The sequence below is a fragment of the Amblyomma americanum genome, chromosome 4 (genome assembly GCF_052857255.1).
Source record: "Amblyomma americanum isolate KBUSLIRL-KWMA chromosome 4, ASM5285725v1, whole genome shotgun sequence".
NCBI lineage: Eukaryota > Metazoa > Arthropoda > Arachnida > Ixodida > Ixodidae > Amblyomma > Amblyomma americanum.
The window spans coordinates 108,817,322-108,840,093 of record NC_135500.1 but is presented as its reverse complement, the minus strand read 5'-3'; the positions used below and the strand labels follow the sequence as shown (position 1 = coordinate 108,840,093).

At 44.3% G+C, this 22,772-nt stretch overlaps 1 protein-coding gene across 4 annotated transcripts; it reads left to right on the top strand.

Annotated features, from left to right (window-relative positions):
* The first annotated feature begins 35 nt into the window (after nt 1-35).
* LOC144128206 (esterase OVCA2-like) lies at nt 36-17,582 on the top strand. Of its 4 annotated transcripts, none has more exons than XM_077661423.1 (8): nt 36-122; nt 2,393-2,415; nt 4,264-4,334; nt 6,570-6,629; nt 7,194-7,309; nt 10,935-11,013; nt 16,545-16,691; nt 17,197-17,582. In XM_077661423.1, exons 1-8 carry the CDS (start codon nt 87-89, stop codon nt 17,340-17,342), a joined length of 678 nt encoding a protein of 225 aa, XP_077517549.1. In that variant the 5' UTR covers nt 36-86; the 3' UTR covers nt 17,343-17,582. The 4 variants fall into 4 exon arrangements, with proteins under 4 accessions (XP_077517549.1, XP_077517547.1, XP_077517550.1 ...); XM_077661421.1 differs by having other exon boundaries at nt 117-230; XM_077661424.1 differs by lacking the exon at nt 36-122 and adding an exon at nt 194-230 and having other exon boundaries at nt 4,268-4,334.
* Nucleotides 17,583-22,772: the final 5,190 nt, after the last annotated feature.

Sequence of the window (22,772 nt, the reverse complement as noted above, 5' to 3'; positions counted from 1 at the left end):
TTATCTGAAACTGAAACTGCGAACTGCGACAGCTGCATGGACAGCTGTGTCGACTGCAGCGCCTCTTGACGCCTGTGTTGGTTGCTATGACAACCATCATGGCGGACGCCTCGAAGCTGCGGGTGAGTTTTGGACCGAACGATGGGTAGCTGGACATGCCGACTGCCGGCAGTTATCGGATTTCGTCGTGGGGAAAACAACGGCTCGGATGTCGCGTCGCGCTGTCTCTGGTGACCTTCGAGCGCCTTGTTGTTGTCGCTTTCGTGCGAGCTTGGACGAGGAACTTGCTACGCTGTCTGAGGAGTCAAGTTGTCAGCGTTCCGCAGACTTGCCTAATGCAAAACTTTGAATGGAAGTTGATTTTAAAACGCTGTAAATTGGTGTTGAATCATTGGCGGGCTTGAGACATGCGTTGTAGCGGCCAGCCGATTGTTGTATGTCGAAATTAATGGCGTGAAAGATCTGTCTCTTCATTACCTGGGATCATTGAGTTGCGCAACCCCATCCTTTGTCGGATAATAAAGGTATTTCAGTCAGTCAGTCAATCGACTGATGTGCTCCTCCTGCCTATGCGGGTGCAGAAGTTCGTAAAATCGTTCCTTGAAGGCTGAACAATTTGCATATGCGTTGCAGCGGAAATGCAATCGAGTCATTTTCGCCTCTCCGCGGTGTGTCACAGATATCAGCATTAGCGGCTACGATGGCGAGTGAGTCGGCCTTGTGCTTTCTGCATGGAAAAAAAGAAAGAAAAAGGACGTCAGTTGCTTACCGCTGGGAACGTCGCGTTGGATTTCTGCCTAACCTGCCCATGCGCAAGAATTTCACGTGGTTAAGATGCGGGGATGTTAACTTCCACGATGTTAACTAAATGCCTGCGCATAAACACGCCGTTTAGATAGCTCTGATGTGCCATGTAGCTGATAAACAGGTTCGGCCCGCTGCAGTGTCGCACGGCATGGTATGTTTGGAGTGGTTGTGCACGCACGCTTCATCAATCGATCCGAATTTTATTTGGCATTTGGCAAAAGGGACATGGAATCATTTTTAAGCAGTGAATCTGAAGGTTATAAACGATATCACCTTTATGCCCCTCATCGCTCTTGCAGCATTTCTCCAAAGGGGTGCCTCCAAATGCAGGTGTATGCATGTGCAGTGCAAAGCTCACAGACCGAAAGCAAGCCTATGTGATTCAAAGCTATTGTACCTTTGTGGCTTGGGCTTCGCCACACATGCCTTATTGCCACTGCCATGACTTGTTCTACCTCATTGGGAATTGGAACAACCGTGCAACAACAGACCTTGCCTCATTTATTGACCTTTGTCAGATCATGCTATGCCCACACTTTGGCCACTCATATTGTTGACCATGATAGCCATGACCCATTCAGCTCTGTCATTTTCTTTGTCAGTGCCAGTGTCCAGGGAACTGATGTCTATTTGTCGCTCTAGCCACCCTGCTGACATCTCGCTTTAAGGTCATGGAACCCCCTTCATCTTCTGTGTGGAACTGGTGGCTACACAGAAATCGCTTTCTACTAAAGTCACCATGCCCCATGCTCACACTATGATTTGCAGTGCCATTCACACCATTTGCTGACCGAGACATCTCATTTACAGCCAGCCCCGAGCTGTGCTGGAGCATTCATCATCTCACAGCTCAGGTCTCCCGGCAAGTTCAAGTTGAGTAGATCGTACGTGACATTCTCAACCTACACAGTTAATCACGAGACCTCACTTTTGGAGCCCTGTGTGAGCTTATGAAACTTTCTTGTGGTACCCTGTGTGCCTTATCTGTGATATGGAAGAGGAGGTCCATTACTTCCTTTGCGTTAGTTTTGGACTGCGATAATCCAGGATCCGGCACATGGCAGCAATGGATGTTTTGAATATTGTGCACCTTTGTATGTTGCACGGACACAGGGATCCCATCGCTGCTTTCTGCCAGACTTCATTCATTTGGCCAGTCTATGTAACTCTCTGTCACCCTGTGCACAAATGCAGCATTCAACATGTAAAAAAAAAAATTTAATTTGACCACTCAAATGACCTCTAGATTTTATGTCATGCATGCATCATTTTTTGTCTATATCTCTCGCTCCTAAAAGCATTTGGCCATTAATGATCAACAAAAATTCGATCAAGTAAAGTACATCTCAAACTGTACTTAAAAAACTGCAAAAAACATGTTCTCGTATCTACAGTGCTGGTGCAGATTTAAAACTTTAGAGGGGCGGCTTTCTCACTTGGAAGGTGACCACCTTCCAAGTGAGAAATTTTCTGTGGGAAGGCCACATTGGTCTATTTTCTTTAAAAGTAAAGTTCAAGAAATGCATTGTGCAAATCTGTGTTCTGGACATGTGAGATTCATGTTTGTTTTGTTCTTTTATTTCAGATACTTTGCCTACATGGCTATCGGTGAGTCAGTGCTGCCATGGGCTACCTTTTCTTGCAGCGCACCTTGTGCTTTGTACCTTATGAAAACTGCAGCTATTTCACTTCATGCGGTTACTTTCATAACAGCATGCTTCTGCCTCCTGCATATTGAGCGGACCTCGTATGTTTGGAGGCGTATGTTCTCCAAAGGCAAAATTTATTCAAAATTTATTATTTCATATCCTGAATTTGTACATAGGGTATATTGCCACCCTACCCTTATCCCTTATCCTTTCTTATTACCGCTCCCCCTTTTCTTTCCCTCTCCCTGTCCCCTCCCTGTCTTTTTATTACCGCTAGCCGCAGCTCAGGTGCTTCAGGTTTCGATGGCAGATGCTGCGGCTAGCAACATCTTTTCCTTCCACTGTTATTTTTATTAATAAATAGCCACTAACAACAGTAACAAATTTATTCATCGCAGAGTTTTTTAATGTTTGCTTTAACATGGTTCTTTTCTAGGTTTAATCTACAGTCCAGGTATACAGTACATTTGTACTTTCACCTTCTCATGTGGGTGGCTGATTAAGAAAGAAGCCTTTGACCCTGAAATCTTTTCAGTGCATTTTGGCTATCCAGCGAGATGTGATTGAATGAGTGAATCCTTGGTATTGCATAATGCACTTATTCAGATCCCTTTCACGTCTTGTAGATGGCTATGCATTTATCTAGTTCATTGCAAACCAGAATAAAGAAAAAAAAATTAAGAGCGGGCTTGGAACGTAGATGAAAGAACGGAAAAAAAAATATTTTTTAAGGGGCTGTTGAGAAGTGCTTTGCTCACTTGTAGTGAAATCTGAGTTACTTCACCCAGCTCACCTGCACCATAAAACTCAAGATTTCTTTAATGGAGGAACTGTAAGATCGGTAGTGCATTGTACATGAGTACTGGTACTCATTCTGTGAGCACTGAGTTGTGGTATGGGGTACTAAGCTAGAGGCTGGGATCTCGTCAGCAAAAAATTATATCATGTAAATATCTAGGAATACAAGACAAAGAAGGAAAAGTTTGGAGCAGGTGAGTAATGTGTCTGTAATAAAGCTGAGCTCTGCTTTTCGCAAAGAAATGAGTCTCTTGTAGTGTCTTGGCGCTTATTAGCACGAAATATCTTTTTCTCTAAACCAACTTTACTACGAATAGGCTTTTTTGTACCAGTATTGCTCTCTATAACAGTACGAGGAAATGAATTTCATGTTTTCTGCTTTCAGCCCTTTGCAACGTGCAAAGAATGTTACTTTTAACACTGTTGCATTGCATGACGCTTCTAAGCACTGTTTAGGCTTGGCCACATAAATAGTATTACAGGAGTACTTTTGCCTGTTTTCTTTTAGTCCAGATCACTTCCCAAGAGCAGTTTAGCACAGGGTCCAGTCATCAGTTTAGTACAGCTTATCGCTGAACTTTTGTCTATACCATAGACATCATATAGGTACAATCCACTTATGATGTCCTGGCCACCTCACACGTAGTTTCCTCATGGTCTCTGTACAGCGGTTGTATGTGAACAACACTGTGCTCTAAACCACAAGGGTCAATTTGATCTTTTTGTGCGGTTCTTTGTGACTTTTGTGTCCTGACTTCCAGACTTAATACAAACAGGCTGAGAAGTCGGCAGAAGGTATTTGCAGAGGGCACAAATTGTCAGCAACAGAGTTTTTTGCGAAAGCTCATTATGGGCAGATTTTTCATGGTTAAACCGCTCTGTCCCTTGTTTTTTCCCATGAACAAAGTTAAAGGAATGCATTGGGAAAATAGGACTCCCGTTACCCACCTACATTTTCCAAGAATTGGCCACAGGCCCACCTATGAAGCTGACCTTCAATTTCTTCCAGGCAGGATGCCGCAGGATTCAAGTCCAAGCTTGGTGGTTTTCGGAAGGCAACAAAGTCCCTGCTTGATTTGGGTAAGCACTGACCGTATTTCTGTATTGGTAGTGGGGAAATGGCAGTTTGTACGCACACAAAAAGTACTGGCAAAGCTTTACTGGGCAAAGGCTTGGCTCAGGTAAGTTGTTGTTAGCGGCATTTTAAAAGGGAAAATGTTCATGCCAGCTCTGTGTGGCATGTTTCATTAAGTCACATGCCCTGTACCTATGTTTTATTACTATTTTTTCTATTAAGCCCACGTGCACAGTTGAAGAACTCATCGTAATTATGAGGTCATGCGGCAAGCTACGTATGTGAATTTGTTCAAGTAATTTTTGTCTTATTGTCTGATGTTGGAACATGGCAGTTTGTTGCCCACATGCCGCAGTTCATGGATGTTGGGCCTGTTTTTTTTAACTAACCCCATATGTTTAAGTCCAGCTGTAGCGTTTCATCACAATGCTTTTTTTTTCTTTTTGACCTTCTCACTAATCTACTGGCCCTGACATGACATTCTGCCCCTACTTTCAAGAGAGTGCGTGCATTTTTTATGTGCTAAACAAAGGAGCAAAAGCTGCAGCCGTTAAAATGTCTTTTTAAATGTAAAAGCAGACTGCATTGTGTTGAAAAATTAATTTTTTTTTACAGGCAAAAGTTTTGTTGCCAATACAAATAGTATGGTGCACTGCAAATTCAGTGCACAGCAATAGGGAACCCATTAACATGGTAAGGCATATTTAAAAGCCATCTGCAATGAAATATTTCCCCCTGTAGAAGAGCTTTTCCAGTAGTATGTCAAGAAAAAATACTAAAAACAAAAGGTGGCATTCTTAATAGGAGCAAGTGCACCAGAAATCACTTGCAAAAACCATCATTTTTCTAACTGAAACCGAGAAAAGGGCGGCCATTACTAAGAGCCGGCATTGACACAAAAGCCGGCACACTTGGAACTACTGGGGCACTGTAGTTATGGCATTCTGGCAGATCAGTGCTGCCCATAGAAGCCGCAGCGGGGCATGCATAAGTTATTGTCGTGTATTGTGGGCGACGCGTCGCCAATCGCGTGAATTTACAGCACTACAAACAAATACCCGCCAACCGCGACCATCTTTTGTTATTATGCGGCATCTGCTTTCATTCTTCGGTCTCCGACGAGAGATTTCCTTGCCAGTAGAGCTTTTGCAAAAGCTGTGTTTCTTCGACAATAGCTGCAGCTGATGCGAAGTTTCGATTAATTCTGACCAAACTAGGCAAGGACCTCACCACAATGCCACGTGAAAGAAACCAGATTGCCGTATGCCGCACAAAGCTCGCTATTTACCATACTTCATAAATGCATGTGGCATGTGCATTCGTGTGCAGCATGTGCACTCATGCCCCCCGATGGCTATACAGCACTTTGGCATGATAACCTCACCTAAAATTCCATATCTTTTCCACAGTAGGTCAGCCAAGCTTCAGTTCAGCCACTAGCTTCAATTCACGCTGTCCGGAAATTGTTCATTCTCAATGGTTCCAGCTTGAGAAGGTTCTCGGTGACCTCCCATGTCGTGTCCGGTACATTCTCTAACTGCACAATACGCCACCACGTGCATGCATCATCTTCTGCTCTAGAGCTTTTTAAATGCTTATAACAATATATCTTATTTTCTAAGAAGCACAGAACATCTTTAATTCTGTGATGTACCCAACATATTATGAGATGTTGCAGCCAAAGTAAAATTTCATTGCAGTTTGCCGTTAAATTGACTGAACTTCCTGTAACCGCAAAATTTAAAATACCTAAATGTGCTCCATGTCAACCGCTGCCATTTCTATATATATTAGTTTATTTTTGTCTCTTTTGCGTATGAAAAACCTCAGCTATGAAGAATACTGTTTCGAGAGCCGCTCCCTCTTCTGCAGTGTGTATTTCGTAATCATGTACCAAGGGGTGTGACTCAAAGCTTGGTACGTCTGGGTGCTCATTTTCCTACATAAAGATCGCTTAGTAGAAGTCAGCAATTACTGAAGAGAAAATGTTGGCTAAAGGCTGACCCGGTGTTTCCTGTCATACTGGGTGGCACAGAGTGTTTAAAAAGCCTAAGGAAGGTGGGGCTGAATTGTGAATGCTATTATCACACTATTTGGGTGTTTATTTTTTCATCTTTTCTCATTGTGTGTCTATCAGGCTGGTGTAAACCATACAGTGCTGCTCCATGTCCCCTTCGCCATTGTTCTGTGCACTGCACCCTTCCTCACTGGGCATCATGGCCTTGCTTGCTTGTTTCCAGTATTCATCGATGCACCTCATCTCATAGAGAATGACGCCCTCTGTGTTGGGGACAATGAAGGTGAGAAAAGCAGAGAGCTGATCTTCATGTTGTGGAGTTTTCTCTTTGAAGGTGCAGCCTCATTATTATGGACCAAGCATCTGTTTTTTTGCTAGACTGAGTGAACATCACAGCATGCTGCAACACTAAATTCTGCTACATATGGCTCACCTGTGCCACTTGATGCGCAAGCAAATCAGTGTCGTCTAGTGGAATTTTTCTTCAACTGCGAAGTTTCTATGAAATTTGTATAGATTTCCCTTGTAGCCATATGGCTATGCTTGGATGGATGCTAATGAGTGGTCACTCCTTTATCATGTATCTTCTCTGGCCAAAAGGACTGCCAGCCTAAGAATGCTACTTTCATAAGTGCAGCTTTTTGGTGGTAGACGTGTTAGTTATTTTTCCTTACAGAATGCAGCTTAGTTTGCTTGCCTTTCGGTATTTGTTAAGCTACTGTGGGATTGACTCATTACCCTAACATGGTTTGGCAGCCTATGCAGCAACAAATGCACTTACTTTTTTTCTGTCAAAAAAGACTTGCGTGCACAGTGATCAAAGTGAATTGCGCGCCCTGTGGACCAGGTGGCCGTGGCTGGTGGTTCTCGAGTGAGAAGTCATTCAGCGCCCGGGAGTACACAGACACATGCCGAGGTTTCGAGGAGTCTGTCAAGGCCATCGAGCAGGCATGCAAACTGGAGGTGAGGAGGTCGTTGCGACTGCTTTCGTAGCGAATGTGTAACTTAAGCCTCTGCCTTGTGGAGTTTCCCAAACGCTGGAGCTGAATCTCGGAGGGAACCACGCTAGTTCTTTCTGATACTGTGAACAATCTAGTCATTTCCTCTGAAGCAATGTGAATAACCACTTGCATGACAAGGTGTTCCACATTTTGAACTAACGCTCTGTTTGAAGATATTGCAACATCCTTTTTTGTCACTGTTGGGCCATTGCAATAGCCGTCCACCGAAACAGCCGCATCATATAAACCGCATAGCACAATTGCTATGCAAAAACTACCACTGTGAATTTTACTAACAGAAATGTAATGATTGAAACAGGTGAGTGTCAGTACTGTGCCATTTTTTTTATGTAATGGAAGTAAAAAGAAGAAGAGCAGAATAAGTACATGGACAAGCAGTGTGACAGAGAACACTCAGTTAGCATGCATCGAATGGCTATTCCCCAAACATGAGTGACAGGCATGCATTTTTGTTTTTTACAGCAGTAGCTGTTGAACAGACGATGTCGGCACCATTGGTGACACGTTATTTCCTAACCAAAAACTGCTGCATTGATCTTTGTTCTTTTGTACTGAGTTTTACAGACAGCGAAGACAGTCAAGGCAAACGATGACGGCAATAAGAACCCAAACTTCCAACTGTTCATTTTACGAATGAGAAAGGCTCCTAACAAAACAAAGAAAAATGTGTTGTATGCTCCTTATGTAACACATCTATTCCTGATTGATTTTCGTGCCAATTCATTTGCCATGTGTTATTCTTCGTGATGTGTTAAGCACATGCGAGTTTTATGAATGGTTCTTTTTATTCTGTTGGTGTGATTTATAGAATGCATACATGTGAGTCTGTGGCCCGTGTCATGATGCAAAAGGCCTGCCGTACATGTCAAGCTGTTTTTGTCACGTGACTACCCTAGAACAGACGTGCCATGCAACTTGGGACTGCGTGCGCACCTGCTGCAGTGTGTGACTAGATTCCTCGTGCGCTGAGGCAACGTGCTTGTGCATTCATGCTTTCAGCCTTGGCCTGCACATGCTCTGGAATACATCTACCAAACCACCCTGAATGTAGAATAAAAAATGCCCTGGTTGGTTCCTTTTGCACATTCCTTCCATACTTGACAGCTCTGAAAACACCCTTTTATGTCACGTTTTGGGCCCAATTTCGTCAATTTATGGGACGTCACATATATATGTGACACTGCAACACACCTTGCATAGCCCTGACATTCTGTTCCACGTTTACTGCCGGCCATCTGCTTCAGCATTTTTTTTTTCGCATCCATAAAAACGTTCATAAATTGCACGACTAGCTTTCATAACAATGACATGTGCTTCTTTTCATGCTGAATTACACCTGGCAGATTTATTAGCATGCAAATTTTGCTCTTAGCACTGGAAATATGCAGTGCAGAGATATGCTTTTCTTTGTTTTCTTGTTTATCTTCATTTTTTGTGCAGTAGACAGTTGTGAGATCCTGCTTGTGCTGTCCTCGCAAATTTTGTCTTTACTGTTCTTTTTTTTGAGGGGAATCAACTCAGAGGAGCCATCTAGGGCATTTCTCATTCTACATTCAGGGTGGTTTGGTAGATGTATTCGAGAGCTGGGTGCGCTATTAGAGAGGGAGAAGAAAAAGCGGGGGGGGGGGGGGGTAAAGACAGATAGGGGGGGTTGAAAGCACGTGTGTAGAAAACTCGAATATGGCACAACAAGAACAGGTGATTCTGCAGATACTATGCCATATCTAAAAACTGACATTCTTTTTTATACATCACGATCGACAGGGTGCTAACACATGCACTCCCACTCTTACATATACTGTGCGCTTCTATCAATTCGCGTGCGATCGGTCATTACTTTTGCAGATTACACTTGTTTCCAGAAGTTTTGCTCCACATGCCTTCTTTCTTCCTTCATCTTCTTTCCAGCAATCCTTACAGTGAATCGGTAGATTTGACCCGGTCCCATTCTTTAATGACAGACTGTGTTCTCTCAAACGGTCATTAATACATCGCCCGTACGGCTCTACGCATTCGAAAACGGTAAAGCACGCCGTCGCCATGATGTGCCTGGAATCCTCTCTAAAGAAGTCGTGTTGCCACAAAGCGCAGGAAAGCTTTTACGCCCAGATTCAGAAGCTAAAACAGGCGGGCTTTCCACCTTCGGTCTTGAGCTCAGTCAGCGAAGCTTTACTAAAAAAGGTGAAGAAAGTACGAAAAGAAAAAAGAGACGAAAGTGGAACCCCAGAAAAGAAAATTAGACCAGTTGTGATCCCGTATTCGCATAAAGTTGCACATAATCTTAAGCATGTTGCTTCCAAGTACAAGGTGCCAGTGGTTTTTTCTGCTCCCAGGAAACTCGCCGCATTGTGCCGAATGACTAACCCGGATAAGGACAAGAATAAAGTTTGCCAAACGAAACATGCTAATCCTTTTGTAGATTGTGCGGCTGGAGTTGTGTATAGCATCCCACTGACGTGTGGTAAAACTTACATCGGCCAAACGGGGTGATGTATTAGTGACCATTTGAGAGAACACAGTCTGTCATTAAAGAATGGGACCGGGTCAAATCTACCGATTCACTGTAAGGATTGCTGGAAAGAAGAAGGAAGAAAGAAGGCATGTGGAGCAAAACTTCTGGAAACAAGTGTAATCTGCAAAAGTAATGACCGATCGCACGCGAATTGATAGAAGCGCACAGAATATGTAAGAGTAGGAGTGCATGTGTTAGCACCCCGTCAATCGTGATGTATAAAAAAGAATGTCAGTTTTTAGATATGGCATAGTATCTGCGGAATCACCTGTTCTTGTTGTGCCATATTCGAGTTTTCTACGCACGTGCTTTCAACCCCCCCTATCTGTCTTTACCCCCCCACCCCCCCCTGTGGTTGATATATACGCGGCGGTTTATGAAGACAGTAAAGTGTTGCAAGTTAGCGCCTGTCCTGTTGGTTTCCTCCTTCTTTGTGTCGTGTTGTTGCACTTTTATTCTTGTTAGCTATGAACCAACATGCCCCGGAGAGTGTTTTACTGTTGTTACTCCATCTATGTTTTTCATCTTTCATTTCTTGGCACTCTTCCTTCCAGGTCCTTTCTCTTTCTTAATGGCCTTCTGTTAGCATTGTAGCATGCAAGCAGTTTTAAACATGCCAACTTAAATCCACTTTTACCGTAAGCATCTCTTTTTTTTTCTCTTTCACAAGCAGGGTATTGCCTTTTGGGCTGCACTTTTTGGTCTCAAGAATTGTTAGCACTGGTGTGTCAGGCAGGTGTGGTTGCCAGAGAAAGCCATCAGTATGCTCTGAAGTTAGCGGTCATTAATTCTGTTCTTATTGCAAGAGCTGTTCTCAGATGTCTGACCTACATATGGGGATATAAATTTACTGAATGCTGTTTGTGTCCGGCATCCACTGGATGCAAACACAGAACCAGAAGTGTCATGCTCACAATTTGCAGCCAGCCACGTCATACTGAAGCTCATTTTCTGCTTGAAAAGTGAATGACTCAGATGGGTTTACCCTTCACTGAGGCTTTGAACTTTTTGTTTTCTTGCTTTCAAAATGTGGGGACTCCGAATTTTCATGCAGGGTCCTTTTGACGGAATCCTGGGCTTCAGCCAGGGCGCTGCCATGGCTGCCATGATCCTTTTGATGCAGTGCCTCAAGAGTACGGGTGGTTTTTTCAGCCGTTTGTGATCTCATCTTTGTACCAGATTTTCTTCGCATTATGAATGAAGTTTTTTTGTCTAGAGGGTTAGCATTAAAGGGACAGTCTGCTGTCGGAGACGGGTATAAAAATCTCTGCGTATTCGAGCAGCTCTCGCTGCATAATGGCAATAACGAGGGCAATTCTCGTGGTTTATACAGGAATTTGTATTTTAAATTGTGAAACGAAGTCAGGTCTGAGCAGATGGCAGTGGCATGCTGTGTTCCCTTGTTGCAGTTAACATGGCAGACACCTGGAGTGAATATACTGCATTTTATGACTAGCCCAGTGTCACACAGGCAGTTATTTATTGGTCATATAAACTTAAAAGAGCGCAATTTTCACTCTTTCGGTAAATTACAACTGCCTTTATTGTTTAGCCTTGGTTTATCACCCTTTAAAAAGTTTTAAAAAAATAGATCACACTACTGACACCACCTATATGCTTTAGCAGCACTGCTTTCGGTATGCCACCAAAAGTAGTTGCTACCATCTATGATAGATACCGCGTGTGTGGTTTTGTTGGTAATATTTTTAAACCCACCTTAGTGCTATCAACTGTAGTTTTAACAAAACCTATGCATCTTAGTGTATGTCATACACAGTACTGTCATTACATGCCACTGAGGCAACGTGGCAGTCATCGTGTCCATACTGTTGCATGGAGTCACTGTATACTGACTATATTTCTTGTCCCAGGTGTGAGGGTTCTCAGATGCCATCTACCATGAGAAAGTGAGGCTAGCATAAGGAAAAGATTTGGTTTTTAATCGTTCTGCTGTGTTCTTGAGTAGCACAGCCAGATATTTGTTTATTTGTGCAAGGAGCTTTTGATTGCTAAAAAAAAAACATTTTGTGAATAAAAATCAGAAGACTAGTCCTTTAATGTGGCATAAATGCAGGGTAAAATTTGCTCTGTGGGAATAAACATTTCTTAATTATTATTGACTAATATGGTAGGTGCATTTGTTATGCAAGAGTGTTGTTGCTGATAGGTTATGAACCAATTGATCATAACAAAGGACATTAATTTTTATTTTTAGTTTAGTTTAAGTGGTGTTTGGCAACTTCTTAGTGTGAATTACTAATGTGTTGCATGACCACTGTGTATGTGTACGTGGTATTTGGTCACCATGCTTCTTCAGTAAAGAATAGAAGGAAGCAATTGATGCCCCCCCCCAAAACTGTTTCTGTAGTTTGTTTTGTGAGTAGATATTGTGATCTGTAATCTCAATAATCTTTACTTCACAATTCTTGCTTCTACCAGCTAAGGCTGACAGCCATAAGCACATGATGAATTTAAAGCCTCACGAAACAGCTGAAGCATTCTCAACTAGTTATTGATTGTTACAAAAGTGCCATGAGAGTTGAAGCAGAAGAAAGGACAGCACAAGAAATTAACTATTTGGCATGGCTATTGGTGTAATTTCATCTTTGAAGTCATCAGCTTAACTAAGGCAAAGCCAGGAATACACCAGACAGGCAGTTGTCAGCCACACATTTTGTGAACAGTTACCAACGGCTACGTGCTCAGGCTCACAGCTCTCTCTTGAAGACCAGCAGGACAGCAGAGGAAACAAACGTAGGGTTCAGCCAAGGCCACTTCCTGCACGAGGCTCTCCAAGAAAGATAAGCCTTTATCATGCACTGATACACTGAGCATACTTTTGCACTTGACTTCTGGTTTCATGATAAAAACATCTCAACAGTCTCTTCATGTACATTCTAGCCAGCTTGTTTGAATAACCTTTCGTCTCGAAGACTGCCTTGCAGCCACCCATCGTCAGCCACATGGCGTGCTGTAGTCAGCAGCATTCTGCTGAAGCTACTTTGCGTCCACAGCGCATACTGTTATGCTTCACGACTGTAACACAACGCACTTTGTTTGTGATAAATGCTTCTAAAGTTTTGAAAATCTTGCCCTCTTAATCACGCAGAAGTGTGTGCTCATGCACTACTGCTATCGTATGCAATTCCATTTACATCCGGTGCATAGCTACTGCCTCGAGCTCTGAAAATTGGCCTGTATACTTTTGAGAATGCCATTACTGTTTGGACCTGCTTGTTCTTAAGAAATTTTTTCATCAGTTTCACCGAAATTTTCCTGCTGTGCCTAGCAGGACATTTTCTAAATTTCGCTGACAGTTGACTATCACAGTTATTGTGCGAAACAAGCACAGAGACATCAACTTAACCTTTGATCACTACTTTGCCTGCAGTGTAGCCAAATAGCTGGGCCTGCCATAACTGTTTCCACGTTCGATGTGTGCAGAAGGGTATCTTTTTTTTTCCCCTGTGTCACCCAACATACCTGCAGGTGCAATAGCAGTTCTTTTTTGGTAGTGATGGCGTAATTGAGAGGGTTATTAAGGAATGTAGTAAAGATGGGCAGTGCTGCATGACAAGATACTGGCATGTTGGCTGCTAGCCAAAAAGGATAGATTGCCTGCTAATGTCACCCCTCCTTGAGCGTGAATTGAGCTAATTCAACCATTAGTGCTAACTAAAACATTGTGGAGGTTAGGAATCTTGCTTGCAGCACCAGTGGTTTAGTTGTGTCAATTACAGCTTAGGACACCGGGAGTTACTCGCTTAGGGACAGAATAGTTTGCCTCCAGATATGCTGAGTTGTACTAAACTTCTTTCAAATACTTTGCCAGCCTTAGCCAGTCGGCTGCCTGTGCCATCTCCCATTGTGCAGAAGTATGCATTGTACAATATCACTGGTAAATGGAGTTTTTATTACTCTGTTGCTTACCACAGAGCAGCTTTCTTTGTGTCAGCAGGTGTATGTGCTGTCCCCAGACAACATTCAGCCGCACTGGATTCAAATCAATTTTCCCGCTCACAGTTCCTTTCGTAAAACGAGCTTTTGGGCAAGTTGGTTACTTTGCTTCCACATAACTGCAGCGTAAAATTTACGAGCACAAAAAAGGGAGAAACACATACGACACGGACAAAAGCTGCACTCACAACTGATTTTATTTCGCCAGGAATCGGAAATATAAAGGTTCCGCCGCGGATGCGCGCGTAGCAAGTACACGTACCTCGATCACAAAAACCAAAAAACCAAATCCAAAAACCTAAACACAAAACTTTATCACACCGTGAAACCCATCTTATCGCCTGGCAGAGAAAAGGTCACATTCCGCTTTAAACAGATGAACAGAAGTATCGCTTATGCAAAAAACGCCCTTTTTCTTTATATGGTAAGCTTCCAGTAGTTCACGTGCAGTTTGATCTTTGCTTTTGCCTAGAATCCTTGCACCTTCAAAATGCGGCGAACAATCCTGACAAGACCTGCAATGTTTAACTAAATTAACATCTTCATCTCTCTCTAAATTTCTTTCATGCTCCCTCAATCGATCGTTGACGCATCTGCCAGACTGGCCGACATAGGCTTTTCCGCATGACAGCGGAATTTCATAGACCACTCCTGCCTGGCACTCTTCATGGGGCTTAGTATGCTTTTTCCCGCAGCCAGTTTTTGTTGCCTCCTTACCGGAGATGCGAGGGCAAAAGCAAAGATCAAACTACACGTGAACTACTGGAAGCTTACCATATAAAGAAAAAGGGCGTTTTTTGCGTAAGCGATACTTCTGTTCATCTGTATCAAGCGGAATGTGACCTTTTCTCTGCCAGGCGATAAGATGGGTTTCACGGTGTGATAAAGTTTTGTGTTTAGGTTTTTGGATTTGGTTTTTTTTTGGTTTTTTTGGTTTTTGTGATCGAGGTACGTGTACTTGCTGCGCGCGCATCCGCGACGGAACCTTTATATTTCCCATTCCTGGCGAAATAAAATCAGTTGTGAGTGCAGCTTTTGTCCGTGTCGTATGTGTTTCTCCCTTTTTTGTGCTCGTAAATTTTACGCTGCAGTTATGTGGAAACAGTTCCTTTCATAGGCAGTCTCATATTAATGAAGAACTGCCCATAGGACGAGTTGGTTTCCATACATCCTCTTGTCGCATATAACACTGAATGTAGTGCTAATGACAGACACTAGTGGAAGCAGCGCGATGTGTAGTAAAGAATTCAGTAGAACCCAGATATAGTAAACTCGGATATAGTAAATTGAAACTGCGGTCCAATTTTGCCTTCCATAGATGACTGCATTTTTTTTTCGTTTTTTGGAAAGATTTTTGTGCAAGAAACGGCTGTAGTAAAGAGCGTCTGGCCATGGCGACGTACTTCCCGCAGATTGATGACATTGTGGCGGTCGCGGAGTCAACGATCGCGCAGCCAACATTTGGAGGCAAATGAATTCCAAAAACGATAAAGTGGCGTTTTTTTTTTTTTTAGATGGCTTCACCACAGAGCTCAAGAGCGCCAGGAGATGCCAACTTTTTGAAGGCCTTGGGGCCATGTGGCAAAGCATGCAGCGCGCATGGGAAAAAAAAAATGTAAAGCTGGCTATGAACGAAGAAAGAAGGCAGCACGGTTCGCTGAGAAAGGAATCTAGTAAAAGTACAGAGATCTGTAGAGAAGAGCAGAAAAGGGCAAACGTTCGCAGCACGGCAGCTGCAGTGCTGCATGGGCGGTTTTGTTGCACTTAACTGTGTCACGCAGAAGACCATGCTGTGTTGACGCAAAGCTTTTGTTTTTGCATGGAATCAGCGTTATATTTGTAGCCGGTTTGTAGTCATGCAAATGCATTACTTACAGAATACATGAACAAAATCGACAACATGATAACGTAAACTGTGGTAACTGAAAATAAATAGTTATCACATAAAGGATTGATAAAAGAAGGATGGAAGGTATTTATGACTGTTTCTTTTATAAGCCAACACTTTGTATTTAGCAAATAGCCAGAGAAATCCTCAGAGCTATGCCATCACCAATATCTGATATAGTGAAGACCCTGATATTGTAAAGATTTTTGCTGGTACAAGTGACTTTACTATAGAGGGGTTCTACTGTAATTTTTCATAGCATGCCATTATCAGACCCTAGTAATTTCAGTTTTTTCCTAGCTTCATTATCACTGTACCAAACTGTGCTGCTGCCCTGTTTCGTTGTCAGTGTGCAACACAACACTGCACAGGTGGCAGCTCTTCACTCACAGACTGAAAACGGAATGTGAACACCCTGGGCTAGTCACTGATTAAACCTTGTTAGGAGTGTCTGGCAGTGCCTGGCATCGGCTACAAGAGACCTAGTTATGGACAGTGCCACGGGGGGGGGTGCTAGTGTACCTTGTAGTGTCGGTAATAAGCACAGGAGGGCACTAGACGCAGGCCAGCCTGGGGAAGGTCAGATGGGACGGAAGGACAGGGTAATGAGGCTTGTCAGCATGGAAGCCACATGTGCTGGAGTTGTTTGTTTTATCATGGCCAAAGTGTGACAACGTAAAGCCGTGTTTCTAGTTCTGCACTCCTGTATTTGTAGGATAATTAATGAATGTGGGTGACTCGTTACCATGATTTGTGTTGGCTGCTTGATTTAGCTGGCCAGTTGGTTAGGAACATCACGCCATTTTGGATCTTTTGCAGAGGTGGAGTGCAGCTTTAAGTTTGGCGTCCTAGTGGCCGGGTTCCGTAGCCGGTCCAGTGCGCATGATCACCTCTTTGCAAAAGAAGGCCTGATAGATGTGCCCACCCTGCACATCGTGGGAGAAACCGACAACATCATCCCAAAAGGTGTGTAACTTCTTTTTTGTATTTTCTGTTTCAGCTCATGTTTTCATTGATTGCTTTTGTCCAACATTGAAATTACTTAGCTAGAGTGGCAGCAGCTTATATTACTGCATATGTCACCATATTTGTGTGCTTTGACCGCTCTATATTTATGATCTGTATTTCGTGAATTGGGCACTGTAGCAAAATAAAAATTAAATGCTGCTTGGAGGGTGGTGGTGTAAACATCAAACAGAACTTTGCACGAATTGAAAACACTGCATAAGGTTCCAGAATGCCTTGAACCATTTCCTTTCCAAACATCTTTTTACTATTACCTCCTATGGTTCTATTATTATTCCTGTCTTTACTAATATTTTTACTGTTTACTATTTTTACTATTACTTTTTTTGCTGCTACCTCCTCCTCACTTGCAAGTAAATATGCCGTGTTTTGCATTCCATTTTGAGATCTTGCTTCTTGTCTGGTGAATGTAGGCACACCACACTCACTCTGCCTTCTCTTCCAGCTCAAGCAATAGAAATTCTTCCCTTCTTCGTGTCCCCGAGTGTGCTCTACCACCCGGGAGGTCACTTCCTGCCAACAAGTGGCCAGTGCAAAATGGATTACATTGACTTCTTCAAGCAAATGGCCAGCATGCACAATGGCACATGATGGACTGCTTGGTTAGTTCTTTAACAAAACAAAAGCATTTCCAGACACTTTGCGGAAATAAAAAACAAAAGTCAGACCACGCCTATGTTTTGGCAAGCTTTTTCTGGTGAACCTTGCAAACATCAGAGTCCTGTTTGGTTTCTGTATATTCGAAAATAAATTTTGTTGGGGCGGTAATGAATTGCACTGTAGAAACACTTGTAGTGCAATGCTGTTAAAAATAAAGGCAATTGAATGTGAGACGCAGGGTTGATGGTGAATGCTAAAGTGAGACGTTGCTTTGTTCTTCTATTTCTCTTTTTGCACTTTCAAATCACACACTGCAGAGCACAACATGCAGCACACAATGCAGAATCACCTCAGCATTTCTCAGTGAAAAATAATGTTGGCCACCATTTTATTTTTTTCAACTAATAAAGTTCAAGAAATATATTATGAAAATATGCATGCCCTTGCCGTTCATCCACACCTTGTAAAAGTGGTTCATAAATCCACTACTGGCTGGAGCACAGAGACGTTGCCATTTATTATAGCAAGTGTTTTAAAAGGGGGACATGACAATGAAATTGCAAAAACTGGCGAAAAATTCAGTTTTCAAAAAATCAAAGTATCCACTCTTATAACCGCAGTGGTGGCCTAGTCCTTTGAGCATCTGCCTCGCATGCGGGAGGTGCGGGGTTCGATCCCCAGTGCCGCCGGGTGCCCACCGGTGATACAATGGGTACAAGCTTTCTCCTGCCTGGTGCTCGGCTTCTTTAGTTTGAAATTGCCTGGGAAATGGGTCTTTGACCCCACCTTGAGAAGACCATGGCGCTCCTTGTGCCATAAAAATTCAATATCGTCATCATCATTTATTACCACAGCGCCTGCTTGGCATTGCAGGGGGGGGGAGAGAGTTACAACATAATCATACAACATAGTGGCAGGAAAAGAAAGAAATACAGAGAATACATTGCAGCATAATTTGATACGAACAAACACAAGCATAAAATTACAGCAACGTGGCAAACGATTCATTAGATTTTGTTGAAACGACTTCCTGGGGCAACTTATTTCATTCATTTATTGTTTTTGGAAGAAATGACATTTTTAGTGAATCAGTTCTGCATTTAATTTCTTTTACTTTGAAAGTATGGTCCCTTCTTGCAGATATATAGTCTGGCAGAAATAAATAATGGTCATGGTCAGTAATCTGCTCGTATGACTCATTTTTCTGCGCTGCCTCAAAGTTTCATTGCTGAAATCTGCAGTGGTACTTGAAATGGTCCAAAAAAATAGGCATTTTTTTTAACCCAGGTATCTTTGCAGCGCCGTGACCAAGTGGTGTTATCTTTGACTCGACTGAAATTTAAGCTTGTTTCTTCATCTTTAAAACTGGAGTCTCATCTGGATTCTATGCGCAGGAGCAAACAGTTAAAAAAGCAGCATTGGCCTCCTCAGCAGATGCCCCTAGCAACTGGCAGAGGTGGCATGGGAGCCAAGGGCTCTGCGTCTACTCTTACACTCAGCTAGCTATGCTTGCTCACCTCTTGTTATTTGTTCTGGGTTTGGACTTCAGTGACTCTCAAAACTTCGGCAACCAACACCCCTTCGAAGAACGTACAGAGCGGCACACTGTTACAGAAGCTGCAAGCGAGAGCTGCCAATGGCCAAAGATGGTAAGACATCTCCGCATGTTGCTATGAGTGAGTTTATTGCGGAGGGCGCAATAGACGTGTATCCAAACATTCCAGGCTCCGCTGGTAGCGCGTCTGCAGAAAGTGGCTTGATTGGCATCGCAACCCGCGTAACGAACGTCGCGGAAGTGCAGCCAAGCTCTTCAGGCGCCATTGCTACCGGGTAGAAAGAAGTGTAGACACCAAATTTTTTATTGCGCGTTTTCGTCTTTTGAATGATGCGTTAGACATTAGAATACATCGATCACCATGTGGTATTTGCTCACGACCGCCAAATAGTTTATAATTGGATTTCTTCTTAATACTATTCTGGTTTCATCAACTGAACGATATGGCTGTGATGTGTAAGAATTAAGTGGTTAGGTCATGTGAGGCATATTTGTTGTCATTCCAGCTCATGAAGCAGGCTGGCTTAAGCACTGTAGTGAATTAAAGCTGTGTATCAGTGGTTATGCAATTTTTTCGTGCTTCTTGTAACCTAAATAAAATATTACTAACTTTGCATGAAACCAAGAATTCGGGGTTAGCTAGGCAGGGCACATTTTCAGAAAAAATGACCTCAACTACATGTGCGATTTATTAACCAGCAAGCCATGGTTTCTCGCCAATAAGCAAATTTGTAAACAGTGAAAGCCACGGCCGCTTGCAGGAGCAAGTTATCATCTCAAAACCTGACAATTAAGGACGCTTGACCAGTATATTAACTCCATCCTCTTGAACTAGGGCATCCTCCTGAGTGCGCCCTCTTGATTGAGGGTACATGCGAGGCAAGCCAAAAAGCCTTGCACCGTATCTATGGTAAGAAAAAAAAAATTCACAGACTATTACGATAGCTAGTAATGCGAAATTTAAGTGCAGCTCTTCATGGCTGGCGAGCAGCGTTTACACTGCTAGCCACCCTCCGGGATCATCCCTGGTAGCCACCTTCCAGGTGGAATTTCACTCTGCTACTTGGACAACCGGTTACGCCGACTACTACGACACGGAAGCCAAGAACGGACACGCTCTTTGGGGCAGCGTTAGTGGGTTAACGCCCATATATGTAGAACTTCATTCATAGGTCGCTGGAAGCCCTCATACCATTTGGCGCAGCGGTTAAGCTATGTGCCATTGCTCTGCAATGGCTGGTGCTGCGACAGTGGGGCTTGTAATGACGTCGCAAGGTGACATGACCTAGGTGACCCACCTGCCAGGTAGGCTGCATCTCTGCGGATCTTTCGTTCACGCCGCCGCTGACGACGCCGGGTTTTCCGTTGAATGGGACCCTTAATGCTATCACGTTAAAATAAGAAACACTAAACACGGACGCCGGCACACACCTTATGCAATGGTATACGACGTCGGCGGTGGCTGACTGCAAGAGTGAAACAGTCGCCATAGCCACAGTACCACAGTACGCATTAGAAATAGCACAAAAGCAGAAGAATGTGTCATAGCCCTGGCCATGCGAACAGGGCCCCCAGATCATTCCATCATAATCACTGGCTCGCAAATGGCCTGACGCATCTACGCAAAAGGACGCGTCTCCCCCATCACTTATCGCATCTTGCATCGCACCAATCGGATCCTCAAAACCTACCTCGCCTGGACACCTGGGCATGTCTCCTTGGCAATGATCGAGCGCGTTCATGCAACAGCCCGAGGACTCCGGGCGCCATTGGAAGGCCACCCAAACCGAGAAGAAGCGGAGGCCACCCCACTCACCTATTTGCGCATACTTCAACTTTACCTATTGTCCCATAGAACATGCCGCCTTACAAAATCTCCATCACGAAGAAGCATCTTTCTGGCATCTACTCCAGACTTACATTGTTCCCCCATCTTAGGCACACCTTTTATCCCACACGCTACCCCGAAAACTGCCCTTTTTCTGGCTCACATCTCGCCCACTACCATTCAACATGGGAATGCCCCAGTCCTCCCTCAGTACCCCATTATACCACCTCTTTTCGACCCACTGGACAGCCGCCATCTTACACGGCCATGGACGACCAGTGATCGCTCAGGCCACCCGGAGATCTGCGGCAAATGGGGCCCGGACTAAAGGCTCCACCCCCTTGGTGCCCTCCTCCAACCTCAGTTTATAATAGACGTTTTTAGCATACCGGAGACGTATACTGGTTTACCGGACTCCTCTTGCGCATGTGCAGTGTATTGTTAGGGTTAGAAGGATCCACTGTGCGGGCGCAGGAGGTAAACCCATAGAGTTTCTTACTAATACAGGGGCTTTCGTTTTTATGCGCCGGATTTTTAAAAACTCCTCTGTGCAAAATACTCGCCTAATTGAGAGCAAACAGCGCTCACAAGGTAGAATATTATTGCCCAAGTTGTTTGAGATCTAAATGAACATCCGTACTTACCTGTATTTGGTGGAAGTGGAGAGAAACTGCTTTCGGCTACGAGTACAGTTTTTGCAGACGCGAGCCAAGCAGCCGGTCTCGCAGGCTGCGTCATCTGCCAGATGAACATGCAACTCACAAGCGACGACTTATCAGTTATTAGTGTGTGCTGTTGGTATCACATTTTCACGGCGGTATTTAGTAGCAGAAGCAGTGATGTTCCTTGTGATCTTAATTCCGGCCGTCAGACGAACCCCATCTTCGAAGAGAGCGCGCTTCTCGCATCCACCGAGCCGAGACGTCGTTTGCCTCGCCGTCCGGCAGATGGCGCAGCCTGTGAGATCGGATGCCAGTGGGCGCAACGTGGCTGGGAGCTGCAGCGACTACGTCCGAAGCTAAGTGTTTTTGGTATTTACACTTTATACATGCTGTCGGGCGGTAGTTTTAAACCGAGTTAAGGGTAGGGAGGCCAGCGGAGGTGTGTGAGAATAATTTTTAGCGGGTTTTTACGTTGCACAGGGTCGAGGGCTATCGGCATAGGAATTTTGGCGGGCTTTCACAAGGCGTAGCCGGCCGGACGATGGGTCGGCAAGCTAGGAAAGTTAAGGAGGACGAGGACGGGGAGTTAGTACAGTGCCAGGAGTGCGACCGTTGGTGTTACTTAGATGAGACTGGGTTCGGGAGCTTAGCCGAGGCGGATGAGGCTAGCTTCGTGTGTAAGATGTGCAAGCGGTTTGGGGACGCCGTTCATGCGTTAAAAGGGGAATGGGAAGCTGGGTTTAATGCACTTAATGCGGACTGGCAGGTCGAACGAGAGGCACGGATTAAGCTGGAAGCCCAGGTCGCCGATTTGATTAAAAAGGAGGAGAATAATGCCGCCCTGTTGAAGCGAATGGTGGGCGAGATTAAAGAAGAGAGGGAAAAGCGGATCCAACTAGAAAAACAGGTTGAAGCGCTCAGGTCGCGGCCGGCTGGGCACCCCAGTTCGGAGAAGTGTCAGGCGGGGGACGAGGCTCGTCAATCGTACAGTGCGGTAGTGCAGCGAGCATCAAGTGAGAAAAATGAGAACGCAATGAAAAAGGTTAAAGCGGGCATGGAAACTCGCGACAATAGCGTACAGCGGCAGGAGAGGCAGCTAGAGCGATCCGGAGGCCAACAGATGGAATTAGGAAGCGAACGTTTGGGGCGCAGGAGAGTTCTTGTGGTCGGGGACTCGAATGTAGCGAGGGTTGAGGGAGGCGTTCTGACGGCAGTGAAGGCAGACAGGCGGGTGCAGGTGGAGGCTCAGTCGGGAAAGTGCATGGTGGATGCAATGGCCAGAGCCCGGGAGGTGGTGGTGGGCAGCATGGATGGCGAACACCTTGTGGTCATCCATGCTGGTCTCAATGATGTACTGCAGGGGAGGAGCCAGAATC